General features: G+C 43.5%; 1 protein-coding gene across 2 annotated transcripts in view; it reads right to left on the bottom strand.

The window, feature by feature from the left end:
* Positions 1-15417, bottom strand: part of NEDD9 (neural precursor cell expressed, developmentally down-regulated 9) — a 190393-nt gene that overhangs the window by 107285 nt on the left and 67691 nt on the right. For both annotated transcript variants that reach the window (XM_070778402.1, XM_019985942.2), the window contains exon 2: positions 14132-14321. Coding sequence is in view for 1 of the 2 variants with exons in the window: in XM_019985942.2 (XP_019841501.2) it covers positions 14132-14143 (12 nt within the window). In the remaining variant the exon portion in view is untranslated. The remainder of the gene's footprint in view (positions 1-14131; positions 14322-15417) is intronic.

Below are 15417 nucleotides of genomic sequence, written 5' to 3'. Positions count from 1 at the left end.
GATTGCATATGTGTTTCTTTGCATTATTACCTGTCTCTCTGACTTGAATATAATCTCTGTGGGACCAGGATTTTGTTTTGTTTGCTGCTGTGTTCCTGCATTTTAAACAATACCTGGCCGTGTAGATTTGCTGAATGAATGAGTGACTCCGCTCCAGTATTCCTTGGTTGTATAGCGGGGAGCTTACATGGGATCTCAGGTTACAGAGAGGGAAAAAAGGCAGCTAGGATTCGGACCCAAACCTGTACTCTTTTGGTCCAGGGCTCTTTCTATTACTTTATACTGTCACCTACCTGCATAAGTTAATGATTATTTTCCTTCAAAGGTAATTTGTGATTTTATAGGGAGCAAAGTCACCTAGCACAGAAATGGGTTTCCAATCGGGCAGTTTGCGTCAACAAGCCAGGACGGAGACCGTGTGTGTGTGGGTGTTTGCTGGGTGACAAGGGGTGCCAAGAGTCTTCCTGGACTTGGATATCGTATCACACCACAAAACCAATCCAGCATGTAGCCTGGACTGTTGTTTACCCTATAGCCAGTAGATGCCTTTTAATGAAGGAGTCAGCTTTCTAAGGATTTTAATGAGCAATGAGAGAAAATGAAATGCAACATCCAAATTGCAGGATGGGGAGTCTGTGTTCAGGATTAAGGTCGGGTCTTTAAAGACCAAACCTCCTTCCAGAAAATTCAGTTCAGTCTGAGACATTCAAATCATATGAGAAACATACCTGAAGGTGTTGACCAAGTAGCCTAGTTTAAGTTGGATCAGCTGATAATAAAATCTACCCTTTATTGAGTGCCTACTATGTTCCAGATGCTGTTTATTTATGATAAAATCAACACCCGTTGTTAACATTTATTTGTGGCTTATTACGTGACGAGACTACATAGTTTTAAGTGTTTAACAAGTTCACCTGACCCTCGTGAGAACACTTTTAAGGAAGGTGCTAGTATTTTCTGCATTTTGCTAATTAGAAAACTGAATTCTAGAGGACTGCTCAGCAGTAAGTGGTCAAACTGGGATTTGAACACAGGCAGTTTGACCTAGAGGCTGTGCTATACTAAACGGCATAGATGCGCTCTCTCATTTAATGATCACAACTCTAGGAAATAGATACTATCACCTCCTCTTAATAGTTCCTGTCTTGAATTGCTGTAAAAGGATACAGGGGCTTAAGCCTTTAGTGAGTGCCTTTAAGATATCCGTCTTGAAGAAATTGGTCAAGACTAACTCCCTTACGGTTTGTGATTGAGAAATCACAATACAGTTCTCTAAACACTGAGAAACATTAAAACATTGCTGAGAAAATGAAAGAAGACCTAAAGAAGAGGAGACATATAATGCGTTCATGGATCAAAACATTCAATAGTGGTAAGATGTCAATTCTCCCTAAATTGATTTATACATTCAGCATCATATCCATCAAAAGAGCTGTTTGGTTTTTTTTTTTTAGAAATTGAAAAACTGATTATAAACCTCATACAGAAGTACAAAGGACCTAGAACAGCAAAAACAAAATAAAACAAACAGTAGTTTAAAAATGAAAAAATGATAAACGAACAAAGTTGAAGAACTAATGCAACTTGACTTCAAAACTTATAAGCTACACTAATCAAGACAGTGGGTTTTGGCTTAAAGGTAGACAAATAGATTAATGGAAAAAATTCATATACAAACAACTGATTTTTGATAAAAGTGCAAAAAAAATTGAGTGGGGAAACAGTCTTTCCAACAAATGGTACTGGTACAATTGGATAGCCATATAAAAGAATGAAATTCAATCCATAACTTCTATCATATAAATATTAACTCAAAATGGATCAAAGAAAAATGTAAAACCAAAAACATAAACTTCTGGAAGGTATTGTAGGATAAACTGTTTGTGGCCTTGGGCTAGGTAAAGATTCCTTAGATATCGCATCAAAAGCACAATCCATAAGAGAACAAACTAATAAATATGATTTCATCAAAATTTAAAATGTCTGCTCTTCCAAAGACAATGTTAACAGAATGGAAAGACAAATCAGAGACTGGAAGAAAATGTTCACTCCAGAAAACAATCATTTCCAGAATTGACAAGAAACTCTCAAAACTCAATAATAAGAAAACCTTAAAAATTGACAAACTATATGAATGGACATTTGATTAAAGAAGACGCATTGATGACAAGTAAACACAAGAACAGACATTCAGCATTATTAGTGATTAGGGAAATGCTAAGTAAAACCATGGTAAGATACCACTACAACTATCTGAATGGCTAAAATTAAAAGCAGAGTACATCATGAGAAACGCTGGGTTGGATGAATTGCAAGCTGGAATCAAGATTGCCAGGAGAAATATCAGTAACCTCAGATATGCAGATGACACCACCCTTATGGCAGAAAGTGAAGAAAAATTAAAGAGCCTTCTGATGAAAGTGAAACAGGAGAGTGAAAAAGTTGGCTCAAAGCTCAAAATTCAGAAAACTAAGATCATGGCATCTGGTCCCATCACTTCATGGCAAATAGATGGGGAAACAGCGGAAATAGTTGCTGACTTTATTTTGGGGGGCTCCAAAATCACTACAGATGGTGATTGCAGCCATGAAATTAAAAGACGCTTACTCCTTAGAAGGAAAGTTATGACCAATCTAGAAAGCATATTCAAAAGCAGAGACATTACTTTGCCAACAAAGGTTCGTCTAGTCAAGGCTATGGTTTTTCCTGTGGTCATGTATGGATGTGAGAGTTGGACAATAAAGAAAGCTGAGCACCAAAGAATTGATGCTTTTGAACTGTGGGTGTTGGAGAAGACTCTTGAGAGTCCCTTGGACTGCAAGGAGATCCAACCAGTCCATCCTAAAGGAGATCAGTCCTGGGTGTTCATTGGAAGGACTGATGTTGAAGCTGAAACTCCAGTACTTTGGCCACCTGATGCGAAGAGCTGACTCATTTGAAAAGACCCTGATGCTGGGAAAAATTGAAGGTGGGAGAAGGGGACGACACAGGATGAGATGGTTGGATGGCATCACTGACTCAATGGACATGAGTTTGGGTAAACTCCAAGAGTTGGTGATAGACAGGAAGGCCTGGCGTGCTGCAGGCCATGGGGTTGCAAAGAGTTGGACACGACTGAGCAACTGAACTGAACCGAACTGAAAATTAAAAGAGAAATCTGACCATACCAAGTGTCAGCAAGCATATGGAGGAACTGGAACTCTCGTATACTGTTGACGGGAATGTAAAATGGTACAACTGCTTTGGAACCAGTTTGTCAGTTTCTTAGAAAGCTGGGCATTAGACCTACCACATGACCTATTCATTCATTCCTAGGCATTTATTTAACCAAAAGAAAAGAGAACATCTATCCATGCAGAGACTTTTCATTTTCCTCAGTAGAAGGATTCAGAAAGAAGGTATGTACTATAGGCTTCATTTATTAATATATTAATTTCTAGGAATTGAAAATGCAGTGGCAGAAAGGAGATCAATGGTTTCCTGGGACAGGCGTAGAAAGGGGCAGAAGGTGGGATTAAAAAGAAACAAGAAAAAATTAGGGAGCAGGTGATGAATATGTTCATTATCTTGGTCGTAGTAATGGTTTTACAGGTGTACATGTATGTCAACACTACGAAAATTTACAGTTTAAATATGTGCAATTTATTGTATTCCAAGTATACTTCAATAAAGCTACTTAAATAAACCCAAGTAGTTAAATCTGTAGACATAGGTTTATATGTGTGTGACAAGCTGGCATGACGTCACAGAGTATACAAACCCTCTCCCTAGACACACAAGGAGATGGGCAGATAGACACAAACGTGCACATATCAATAAGAACACCTAGAGACTAGAAACAATACCCTTGAGTCCTCAGGCTGTGTTCTTTATCCCCTCTGTCTCTGCCCTTCATTGTTGTTCATCACTCAGTCGTGTCTGACTCTTTGTGACCCCATGGATTGCAGCACACCAGGCTTCCCTGTCCTTCACTATCTCCCAGAGTTTGTTCAAACTCATGTCCATTGAATTGGTGAGGCCATCCGACCACCTCATCCTCTGTCGCCCCCTTCTCCTGCTTTCAATCTTTCCCAGCATCAGGGTCTTTTCCAACGAGTCGGTTCTTTGCATCAGGTGGCCAAAGTCTTGGAGCTTCAGCTTCAGCATTAGTCCTTCCAATGAATATTCAGAGTTGACTGTCCTTTATGTACTGTCCTATAAACTCCTGAGGTTCTGTGGTAGAGCTTTCTGAGCTTATTTTCACTTAAAAAGGATTGTGTGAACACTGAAGCCTTCAGTGTACAAGATTTCAGACAAAGTTGTTGGAAGGAGAGTGGAGAAGGACCTACCTGTATAGCAGAAGGGAGAAGGGACAGGGCTAACTAGGATGCTAACCCATCACCTGGCAGGTTAGAGGTGGCACTTACCCTTTCAGCTTCTGGAAGCTGAATTTTATAATGAGCTGTCATTGTATTTATCACCTAACAATTGCTGCAATTGAATAAGGTGTGAAGAAAAGCTGGAAAACATTAGTTGTCAATGACCATGGTATCTTTGATGAAGCTGTCTATGGTAGGGTCCCAGATGTAATTGAAAATCAGCCCACAGCCTGTTAAAATGGTTTAGGTTCTTTATGTCCCTTCATTCTATGTACTGCTTCTGGCTTATAATATGGCAATTGTTTTGTCAGATCACGAAAAGCAGTCATATTATTAAAACATCTTGATCTTGACTTTATATATATGATTCAGTCAAAACTGAATAAGGCTGGTCAGCTGCAGTTTGAGAAGAGCATAGAACAAGCCTGAGCTGTTGCTGAGTAATATTACTTCCTGCCCAGGTGCACCCCATAAAGCGATGTTTACCTCGAAGTATATACCATGGTCTAAGGTCTGTTAGCTTCATAAAACTGACTTTGTTGGCATGCTTAAGGTGGAACCGGCTCACAGCATCAGTTAGAGTAGTTTAAAGTAAATGCAACTGGCAAGTCGACCAGAAAGGTGTGAGACAGCTCTGCCAGGAGGCTTGCTACATGAAGAACCACATTATGACAAGGTTGAGTGGTGTCCAAAGAGTCATAAATGTTACTGACAAAGGTTTGAGGCACTTTGGCCAAAGTAGGGATGGTCTCATTAAGAGAGCCATACTGCCATGTTCAACACTCCCATGACTGTGTCTTCCCTAGATGGTTTCACGTTGTCGGGCTCTGCCATCTGGAGGGCTTCTGTGACCCCCTGACTCTTTTAACTGCTTCCTTGGCCACCCAGCTCCTGTTTACACAGCCTTCATCCAAACAACCACTCCGTTTTCTACCCATGAACCTACAATCAAATATATACCCTCCTTGTTACTGTACCCCTAGATCTGTGGGGCTGAAGTCTGCGACACTCCCATATACTTCTATTTGGCTTACTTCCACAGTGGGCTATTTATATCCATCCTGCTTTTGCCATTTTGTATGCATTTGATCTATGCATTTTAATAGTTCCACTCTGAAAGCAACCTTATTTCCAAGTTCTCTAAAGACTCTTAACCAGCCAGCCTCCATCTCTCCTACTTCCCCGACTGACCCTTGTTTTGAGTTCAAGCTTTGCCATAGATTAACCTGAGTTCAATGAATCCATTCATCTTGCTGTCTTAATAAGATGTCACTCTATTTCCCCAACTTACAAGAAAAAACTTTTTTTGAAGAAGGGGGGGGGTTTTCCTGGTGGTTAAGATTCTGAGCTCCCTGTTCCCACTGCAGGGGGGCAGGGTTCCATCCCTGGTCAGGGAACTAAGATCTCCTATGCCTGTGCGGTGCAGCTGAAAAAAGAAAAGAAGAAAGAAGGGGTGCAGTGGGCATGGAAAGAAGAGAATGAGGTAGAAAGGTGGGATAAAGGCACATGTAATTAAATTCTGTACTATTTTTAATATCTAATCTGTAAACATGAAAATGTGATTGTCCTTTGGCTAAAAATATAATTTGCCACTGCTATACGTCTATTCTATTATTACTGTTACTTGATTTTATGTGATAATGTTTGGATTAGATCAGCACCTTAATTTCCAGCCAAGTGGCAGTTATTCTTTTTATTTCTTTTCCCTGTCTTGTTGTTATGGTGGTGGAGGGGAGACCTCAGAATGTTAACTAGTTTGACAAAGATTCTTAAACCTAAGAGAACTAACGTTCAGCCTGTCCTCAATGTCATATCTCCAGATGAAAAAGTTAAAATCCAGGCAAAAAAAATCCAGATGTAGAACCTTCATGATGATCAAGTCAGGGTGTAAAAAAATAGATACATAACTGAATGTTCAGTAGACATTGATGGAGACAGTCAGAGATGTGGCCAAGGTTTCTCCAGGCAACTTTCAGAACCTGACAAGGAGACCAGCCTTCCCTGGCCCACTTTCTCATTCTTTATCAGGTATTTTTGGGAAACCTCTGTTTTTTTCTCACATTCGATTTCAACTGTGAGGAGGACGTCCGGGAGTCTTTTTCGCAGGACAGTGTGATGGTTGGGACTGGGGCTGACACCATCCAGACTTTCTCTCTATATAATCTCTGTCTCCACCCTTTAAGCTCTCTTGGTAGAATCGAGCACAAAACACAAGCCCTAATAGGTGACTCTGGCCTCTGAATAAAGCATTACAGGGTATTCTGTTTCTATTTTTCTTGACTTTCCGCAAAGTAATTTCATATCCCTTGGGAGCCAAGAGGCATTTCCTGTAATTAGGGTTTGCTACTGGCACTTGCTCCCTGAAACACTCATCTGTCCAGCTCCCAGGCTGAGAACTGTGCCGGAATTGTGGGTTCAGAGCAGGGGTGGTCATAGTCCTTCTCACCCTGGAGTTCTGGATAGAAAGTTCTAGAAACAATGCTCCAACTGTATCTTGAGATTTTTATGAGCCCTTTTATACACTAATTGAAAGCAACAGGAATGGGCAGGAGCCTCTTGGCCAGACTGAACTGCTGCTGATTAGCTGTGTGATGAGCTGTGTGTAACTTATGCTCTTTGGGTCTCTGTTGCCTCAACTGAAAAAAAACCAAGTAACAAAAAACTTGAAGGGATGGGAAGCAAGGGGCATTTGAGGACTCTCTGAGGCAAACACTATTATCATCTTCGAGCTTCTTAGTTCTCAGCTAGTAGCCTGCTGGCGGAAGTGATTACTCCATGTTCCTGGCCTGCTCCCTAGAAAGTCCCCCACCCTCTCTCTCTTAGCCATACTGCTGGAAGGGGAGGACCCTGAGATGGTGGGGCCACATAATGGAAAGCCAGATTCCTGAGGACAGCTGCCCAAGAGAGTCATGGACTCTCACAGGAGTGAGGACTGAACTGTACTGGGCTGGCCCCCCAAGATGACAGGATGTACTTGTTACTGCAGCTCACAGCAGGACTACTCTGACTAGCATGACCTTCCAGCTCTAAAATGCTACATCTAATAAACAGCAGTCATGTATGGATGTGAGAGTCGGACCATAAAGAAGGCTGAGTGCCGAAGAATTGATGCTTTGAACTGTGGTGTTGGAGAAGACTCTCTTGAGAGGTCCTTAGACTGCAAGGAGATCAAACCAGTCAATCCTAAAGGAAATCAGTCCTGAATATTCACTGGAAGGACTGATGCTGAAGATGAAGCTCAAATACTTTGGCCACCTGATGCGAAGAACTAACTCATTGGAAAAGACCCTGATGCTGGGAGGCAGGAGGAGAAGGGGGCGACAGAGGATGAGATGGTTGGATGGCATCACCAACTCGATGGACATGAATTTCAGCAGGCTTTGGGAGCTGGTGATGGACAAGGAAGCCTGGCGTGCTGCAGTCCACGGGTTCACAGAGAGTCGGACATGACTGAGTAACTGAACTGAACTGAATAAATGGCAAGTACAGATCAGAGATAGAGATTTGAACAGAGGAAGGAAGCTGGATATAAGTCTGCTGTTTACTTGGATGTCTTTCTCAAAGATGTTTCTCTCAAAGAGATGGTAAAAAGTCAGAAGGATCTGTGGGTAATGCTTAAAGGGCGGCATATGTGTGATTCTTTATGGTGTAATTGTGACTCTGTGTGTGTTACCGAGCCCTGGTCAAACCCAGAGAAATACTTTTAAAAAGAGAATATAGGACAATTGTGGGAAAATTATAACAGAAACCTCCATCAATAAGAGAACTCAGAATAGGCCTAAGGACGAAAAGCTCGCTGATTCCCACACTCGTCATGTTTGTGGGGAGATGGTGAGTGTAGAGTCACCTCTGACTTCTCAGTGGCTGTGATGTTTTTCTTGTGCTGCTTCTAGAATTTTTTTTTTTTGTCACGTGGAAAGTGATCAGGTCTAGGTGGCTACTGATCATTTTGAGGGGAAGAGCTGCTCTTTCCATGTTTTTAGTTTAATCCTTTTCCAGAACAGATTCCCACTAGAAACCGTTTTCATCCCAACTTAATTTTACTGAGTGAAAGTACCATTTTCAAGAAACCCCCAAGGCTTCATACTTTAGAATAAATGAGGCCTCTCCATGGGAAAAGAAAGCCAGAAGATGCTGGGAAAGCACGTGGCCCCATGTCAAACTGGACCTAGGTCTGATGTCTCTTTGACAGTGTCGCTTCTTTGGGGCTTTGTGATCCACAATCGAACATAGTCAGCCCTCAGCGTTCCCACCAAGGGGAGCTCAACCTGACTTGATTTAGATGAGACAGTTCAACCTCTGTCCAGGTGTGTTTCTTTGCAGGCTCAGCAACCCTTACCCATGCACGACACTTCATCCTGGAATACGCTTCCCATTTTCCAGACAAGCTCAGGGGATCTGAGTCTCCTGATACAATCTCTGTCTGCACTAAATTGCCCCGTAGTAGTGATTTATACCCCAATAAAACTACGTATTGAAATGGAGAGTTGGTTTGATTGTACACCAACATAATTTATGCATGTTTTACTTTTGGAATAAACTTGGTATTTATGCAAGGGGGCGAGGTCTTTGTGACGGGAGGTGTATTTCCACATCGACAGAGCTGGTGACAGTGAAGAACAGCAGAAAGAAACGTCCCCAGACATCTTTAGATCACCCCAGAATCTAAGAGATGTCCTCCTTCAAGTTAGGAGAGGAATCGTCTCTTTTCCATTTGCTGAAAGAAAGGGAAGGCAGCTAATTCTTTTCGGAGGCCTTCTTTGCATGAAACATAGTGCTAGCCGCTCTGAGTACATATTTTTTATTTAAATCTTTCAACAGTCTGACGTAAGTTGGCATTATTCTCCTCACTTTGCAGAGGAGGAATCGGAGGTGGAGAGGGGGTAAGAAATGTTAGTAAAGAGTGGGGTAGAGATTTGAATCCTATCTTTTTGGCTCCAGAGAGCATCCTTTCCCCACTAAGCCACTCTGTCACCATCCTGCTGGGCTTTCTCTATGTGTGCAGAATTGGGTTCCATGTTTTAGGGTTCAGAATTAGTCACCTTTTAACCTACTGAAGACAATTAACCTTCAGTTAAACCTCCTTTTAACCAGGAGAAGGCAATGGAAACCCACTCCAGTACACTTGCCTGGAAAATCCCATGGACGGAAGAGCCTGGTAGGCTGCAGTCCATGGGGTCGCAGAGTCGGACACGACTGAAGCGACTTAGCAGCAACCTACTGAGAGCTATGATGAGAAATTTCTTAAGAAGATGACGGTGAATCCTTCCATCCGCTTAGGGGACATCCATTTATGTGTGTCGCTGTGGACACTGCAGAGCACTAACCGGGGGCCCCACTTGAGACCGAGCAATCATCCTGTCAGCACCTGGAAACTCGGCCACTGGCAGCTCCCGGATGAGTCCCCCTTAGACCGTCCTCAACAGAAGACAGCATCTCAGGCTGGTCTCAGGGACATCATGCCTCCTACCTGGGGCAGTCCACTCCCTGCAGCTGGTCCACCCATTGGCTTCGGTTTCGGACCCTCGGAAGGGCCACCCCAGAGGGTCTGTGCGCTTAGCCGGGGCCTTTACTGTGACTGCGCTGAGGTCAGTCCTCTCTCCACCTAATCCTGCTTCCTTCACTGCTTGTACATATTCCTGAGACGGCTCCCCATCACCCCCTGCATGCCATTCTCCGTCTTTCCAGAGTTTGCTTCTCTGGGAACTCAACCTGTGAGGCTGTCAAACCAAATTTTCCCTGTGGATTCGTGTTCCGTGTGTTTAGTCAGTGTTCTGGGCTTGCGTCCCTTTCCAAATTTGTATGTTGAGGTCCCCTCCCACGTCTCAGAATGTGACTTGGCCTGGAGATAAGTCTCTGAAGAGGTGATGAAGGGTCAGTCAGGTCACCAGAGCGGATGCTGCTCCAGCAGGACTGGTGTCCTTGTGAGAAGAGATGAGCACACAGGCATGCGGAGAGGAGGCCACGTAGGACTCAGAGAAAAGACGGCCGCCTACAGGCCAAGGAGAGAGGCCTCAGGAGAAACCAGACTGTTGCCAGCTTGAATTTGGGCTTCCTGCCTCCAGAATCGCCAGAACATACATTTCTGTGAAGTCACCGGGGCTGGAGGGCTCCATAGTGACAGCCCCTGTGGACTGATAAAGGCAGATTTCGAGGTACTTCATTTCTGTCCCTCTTCTTTCATCTTTCCTCTCAAGGAACAACTCAGAAATCTGAACAACTTAAAGTGTCTTTTTAGATGGGAGGAGGTAAGGTAATAATTCCCAGTAGACAGCTTTCGTATTCTCTAAAATATATCAAAAAAATCATATTTTTAAAGAGGTGAAAAAATAGTATGTGAACTACCCCAACCTCAACGTATTTTCCTTTTTAGGACACTTATCACAAGCCTGTAAATCCACCGTCTGACAACTAGTTTGGACCGGGGGTGAACTTATATTTAATGGGAAAAAAGGACACCATTTTCAAGTTCTGTCAGTCAGCGCTTTTCTGGCCTCTGTGAAGCACAGACTCAGTCTGGCTTTCTTCTTTAGAGAAACCCTAACAGACCTTGTCCAACTTCCAGCTTCCTGCCTTCATACAAAGGGGAAGAGTCAGGGACACCAGAGAAAAAGCTTTGCAGTTTAAAGGGTTTTTTCCTTCAGTTTTTTCCAAGCCAGCCTTTCACTCTCCCCCAGCAGTGTGTTGGGGAATATTTAACTCCCGGCTTTCTAAATGCAAAACAACATGAAGCAGTTTCTGCCGACTTCTGTGCTGTAAATACCCCCACCATGGCTGACATCAAGAGATTAGGGAAGAGTGTGAAGTAGGTCTGGGGGCTTGACCAGCTGCCCCCACACACACTGACTCCAGCTGGATGCAGAAGAAGGCTGCTTGCTGGCCTCTCTGCAGCCCTCAGCTGGCCCTCCAGGTGGGAGTTGCATTCTCCACTTTCTTTTTTTTTGTTGTTTTAATAAATATATATTGATTTATTTGAAAACGCCGGGTCTTAGTTGCGGCAGGCAGGAGCTGGTTCCCTGACTGGGGATAGAACCCGGGCCCCTGCACTGGGAGCGCAGAGTCTTAGCCACTGGACTACCAGGGAAGTCCCTCCACTTTCTCCTCACACTGATATCTGTACTGATGTTTGCCTCAGGGCCTGCCGGTGTTTGCTGAGCTCTTTGGTAAGTGCTTCCTTTCAGGAGTGTTTATGGATTTAGCACAGGTCTCCCCAAACAAACTTTTTTGGGCCACGCGCTCATGGGTTCTCCACCGTCACTCTTGGAGCCAGAAAACCGCAGCCTGAGGGGTCTCAGGAGATCAGCCACGTCAGCATAAGCCTGATTCCCAAAGGTTCGTCATCTCTCCAGCCTTTCCTGACACTCTGCTTCTCCCATCTTCCCCCTTTGGTGGTTTAGTTTAGCTGCATAGACTTTATTTCATCTGTGCTACAGGACTCCAGGTCTCACTGATTGTTGGGTGTGCTCAGTAGCTCAGTCGTGTCCAACTCGTTGCCACCCTGTGGACTGTAGCCCACCAGGCTCCTCTATGCATGGGGATTCTCCAGGCAGAAAGACTGGAGGGGGTTGCCATTTCCTACTCCAGGGGATCTCCCAACTCAGGGATCGAACCTGTGTCTCTCGTGTTTCCCATATTGGCAGGTGAGTTCTTTACCACTAGCGCCACCTGGGAAGCGGCCCCCACCCCCTCGCCAGGTCTGATTGGAGGGCTTGCCAAATGCAACTCTAAGCAACTTACATACATAATCGTCAAGAGAACCCCTTGAGGTAGATACTATTCTCACCCCCATTTTATAGATGAATAAACTGAGGCAAAGACAGGTTAAATAACTTGATCAAAGTCCCACTTCCCATCAGTGGCGGTGCTGGGATTCAAATCGGGCAGTCTGATTTCACGGCCGTTTGTGCAGCCGGCACACTGTCTCGCCTTCTCCCCGAAGAGCAGCAGGAATATATCCTTAGGAAGCCCTGACAGCCGGGAATAAATGTTCCTTTTTAATAGGTGACACTGAGAGCTGCCAAATATTTACATCCTACATAGTCTTCTGTCATGTAAGTGTGTGTGTGTGTGTGTGTGTGTGTATGGAATATTTTAAATAAATTTCAGTGATGAGAAAAAAAAATCACTCCAAAGTTGTGAAATTAATGATCTCAAAGGACTCTTGGACTCTGAATGTAGATAAGCAAATTGAGGATTCCGGGTGGTAGGAATGTCTGGTTTTCAAGGTGAGGGTACCAAAAGTTGAGAAGCAACCTGTATTTGAAATACCCCAGAGCTAATATTCACTGCAGGGACTGAAATGAAGTGAAATACGCCTTGCTTTGGAGAAGGCTATCTTCCTTTCTTCCCTCCTCTTCTTTCTCCCTTTCTTTCTTATTTCCTTCCTCTGCTTTTGTCTTACTTTAGGAAAACTGCCTGAGCAGGTAGAAAAAAATGAGAGGAGGTGATGTTTATTTCACTCTTCATTAAGAAATTAATTCACATTGAATGCCTCGAGGAATCACAAACGTAATTTGCTCCAGTTTGAATTCAGACTTGGGTGGAGGCCTCCAAGTGTCCAATTCTGTCACAGATTTTTGTCATAGAACCCTAGGACTAGGGAAGATTTTTAATAGGCCTTTAACTTTCAAACAGTACAGTGATATGACAGCCTAGCTGGTCGAATAAAAGAAATCCTTTTGTTACTTAAAATATTTTAAGAAGGTATTTGTCATTTTGTTTAACTGACAGCCATTTACGTGTATATGGACTCCCATGGCTACCTGGAGTTTTCTTGTGTTGATGGTTAGTTGTTACGTGATAGAGACAACAGATTACTGATCCTAACCCATAGAGGAATTAACTTTTTTCCCATTGAGCACAAGTTACTTTATGTACACTTTCTCATTTCATCCTCAAGACAGTCCTTCTATCACCATTTTATAAACTTGAAAACAGATTCAAAAGTCTCAAGTTAGTGGAGTGAGGCTTAAATCCAGGTCTGCCTCCAAGGGTACCACGCAAGAGCACGCTGCCTGCCTCCACTAGAAGTCAATTAATAGGCGAAATTACACGTCGATTCTTTTGCTTAGTTTCCATAAGACCTTAGCAAGCCTTGGTTCAAAAGAAGGATGGACTCTTTTAACCCTAACCTCCACCCTAGGCCAACATGTTTTCTTATGGAACAGCTGAATGAAAAAGGATTGGTTTAGGACTAGCAGACAGAGAGAGGAGACACCAGAGGACTGGCTAATTGGTAACCCAGGTCAGGGGTCCCCCACCTTCAGGATCTAATGCCTGATGATCTGAGGTGGAGCTGATTTAAAGATAATAGAAATAAAGTGCACAATAAATAAATAATGTCCTTGAATCACCCTGACGCCGTCCCCATCCCCCACCTCCAGTCCATGGAAAAATTGTTTTCCATGAGACCGGTGCCCGGTGCCAAAAACGTTGGGGGCCAACGACCCAGGTGATCAGCTTCTGATCAGTTCAGAAGTGTAAGCTCCAGACTTGCTAGGGCACTACTACACAAGGTGGAATATTCGACCTCTGTCCCAAGAGATTCTTCCCCTGAGATTTCTGAATGGAAGAGGAGTTTCCGTGGGTATCAGCACATCCGTGTAAAAAGATTCACCTAACAGAGCAAAATCTGGGGGCCTAACATAAACCTTCCATTTCAAGCGTTAGTTGCAATCCTGGGTGGGAAATGGAATACCATTTCTATTACTGTTTCAAATGCATTTGTCTGAGTCGGACCACACATAATACGTGGTTTTTTCAATAGTACTCACCCTTGCCCACATTTTCCCAGGTGCCTCTCTGTCTCTTACGCCAAAGAATGCTGGAGCTCTGGGTCTTGAAAAGGATGATCCCAGTGTTTTAGTTGGCTGATCAGATTCTTCGTTTTCATAGCTCTACTTAGAGAACACACTGTGTTCTCATGCTGGTATATGATATTAGGGAGCTCACAGCTTCCTGGGCCTGAAAAGAGAAGTTAAAAAAAGAGTGGGTAAACTCTGGCAGAGGCCAAGATGCTTTTCATCACTTATGGGTGGCATCACAGGAGCTGGAAATCTTGTTAATAGAATCCAAAGTCTCAGCAATAGAGTTGTCTCATTAATGGAACCCATCGTTCATTCATGCAGCCAAGGGTAATATTTATGGAAAATATGGTAAATATATTTTTTATTATGCATGAGCTGAAACCTTAGAGATGCACAAAGTATGGTCCTGTTCTCAAAGAGCTCACAGTCTAGGAGGGCAAACAGAATAATCCGGCCCTATAAAATGTTACAGCAATTCTGGCAGAATGCAAAGCGGGTGTGGTAAGGGCACCAAGGAGGGAAAAAGTAAACGTTGGCTGGAGTCTTGTGCGATGGGTAGATGTTAGCCAGGTGTTTCTTACTGGGGTAAAATGGTAGAATGAGTGATCCTTCATTGTCTGTAACCTACAGCTTTCTCTGCCATTGATTTCCCTTGTTTCTCGGCACCTCGACCTCCCTGCTTCACTTACTGCTGCTGCTGCTGTTCAGTTGCTCAGTCGTGTCCGACCCTTTGTGACCTTGTGGACTGCAGCCCGCCAGGCTCCTCTGTCCATGGAATTCTCCAGGCAAGAATACTGGACTGGGTTGCCATTTCCTTCTCCAGGGGATCTCCCGACCCAGGGTTTGAACCTGTGTCTTCTGCTTGGCAGGCGGATTCTTTACCACTGAGCCACCTGAGACGCCCCCATTCCCCTTTAAACTAATCCAACCTGCTGTTCCTTTGATGATCTTGAAATGTGCCTGGCTTCACTTTTTGGCATCAACTTATGAAGGTCCCTGAAGCCATATGCTTTTCTTGTTTCTCCAAAATGAGGAGAACTGGTACTTTGGCGATGAGCCTTTTAAACAGCTCAGATACAAAGCCCGGAATTTGATTTTTTGCAAAAAAAAAAAAAAATTGCCTGGGCTTTTGGTTGGTTAGTACTGGCCAGTTTTTCACTTCCCGTTCATCATGTCTCAGCCATAAGGTTCAGTTTTGGTATGAGATATGTGTGTATCTTTATAGACTGTAGTTGAAATATATATTTTTAGAA

The sequence above is a fragment of the Bos indicus genome, chromosome 23, assembly GCF_029378745.1.
Source record: "Bos indicus isolate NIAB-ARS_2022 breed Sahiwal x Tharparkar chromosome 23, NIAB-ARS_B.indTharparkar_mat_pri_1.0, whole genome shotgun sequence".
In the NCBI taxonomy this organism is placed as follows: domain Eukaryota; kingdom Metazoa; phylum Chordata; class Mammalia; order Artiodactyla; family Bovidae; genus Bos; species Bos indicus.
This window is presented reverse-complemented; position numbering and strand designations above follow the sequence as displayed.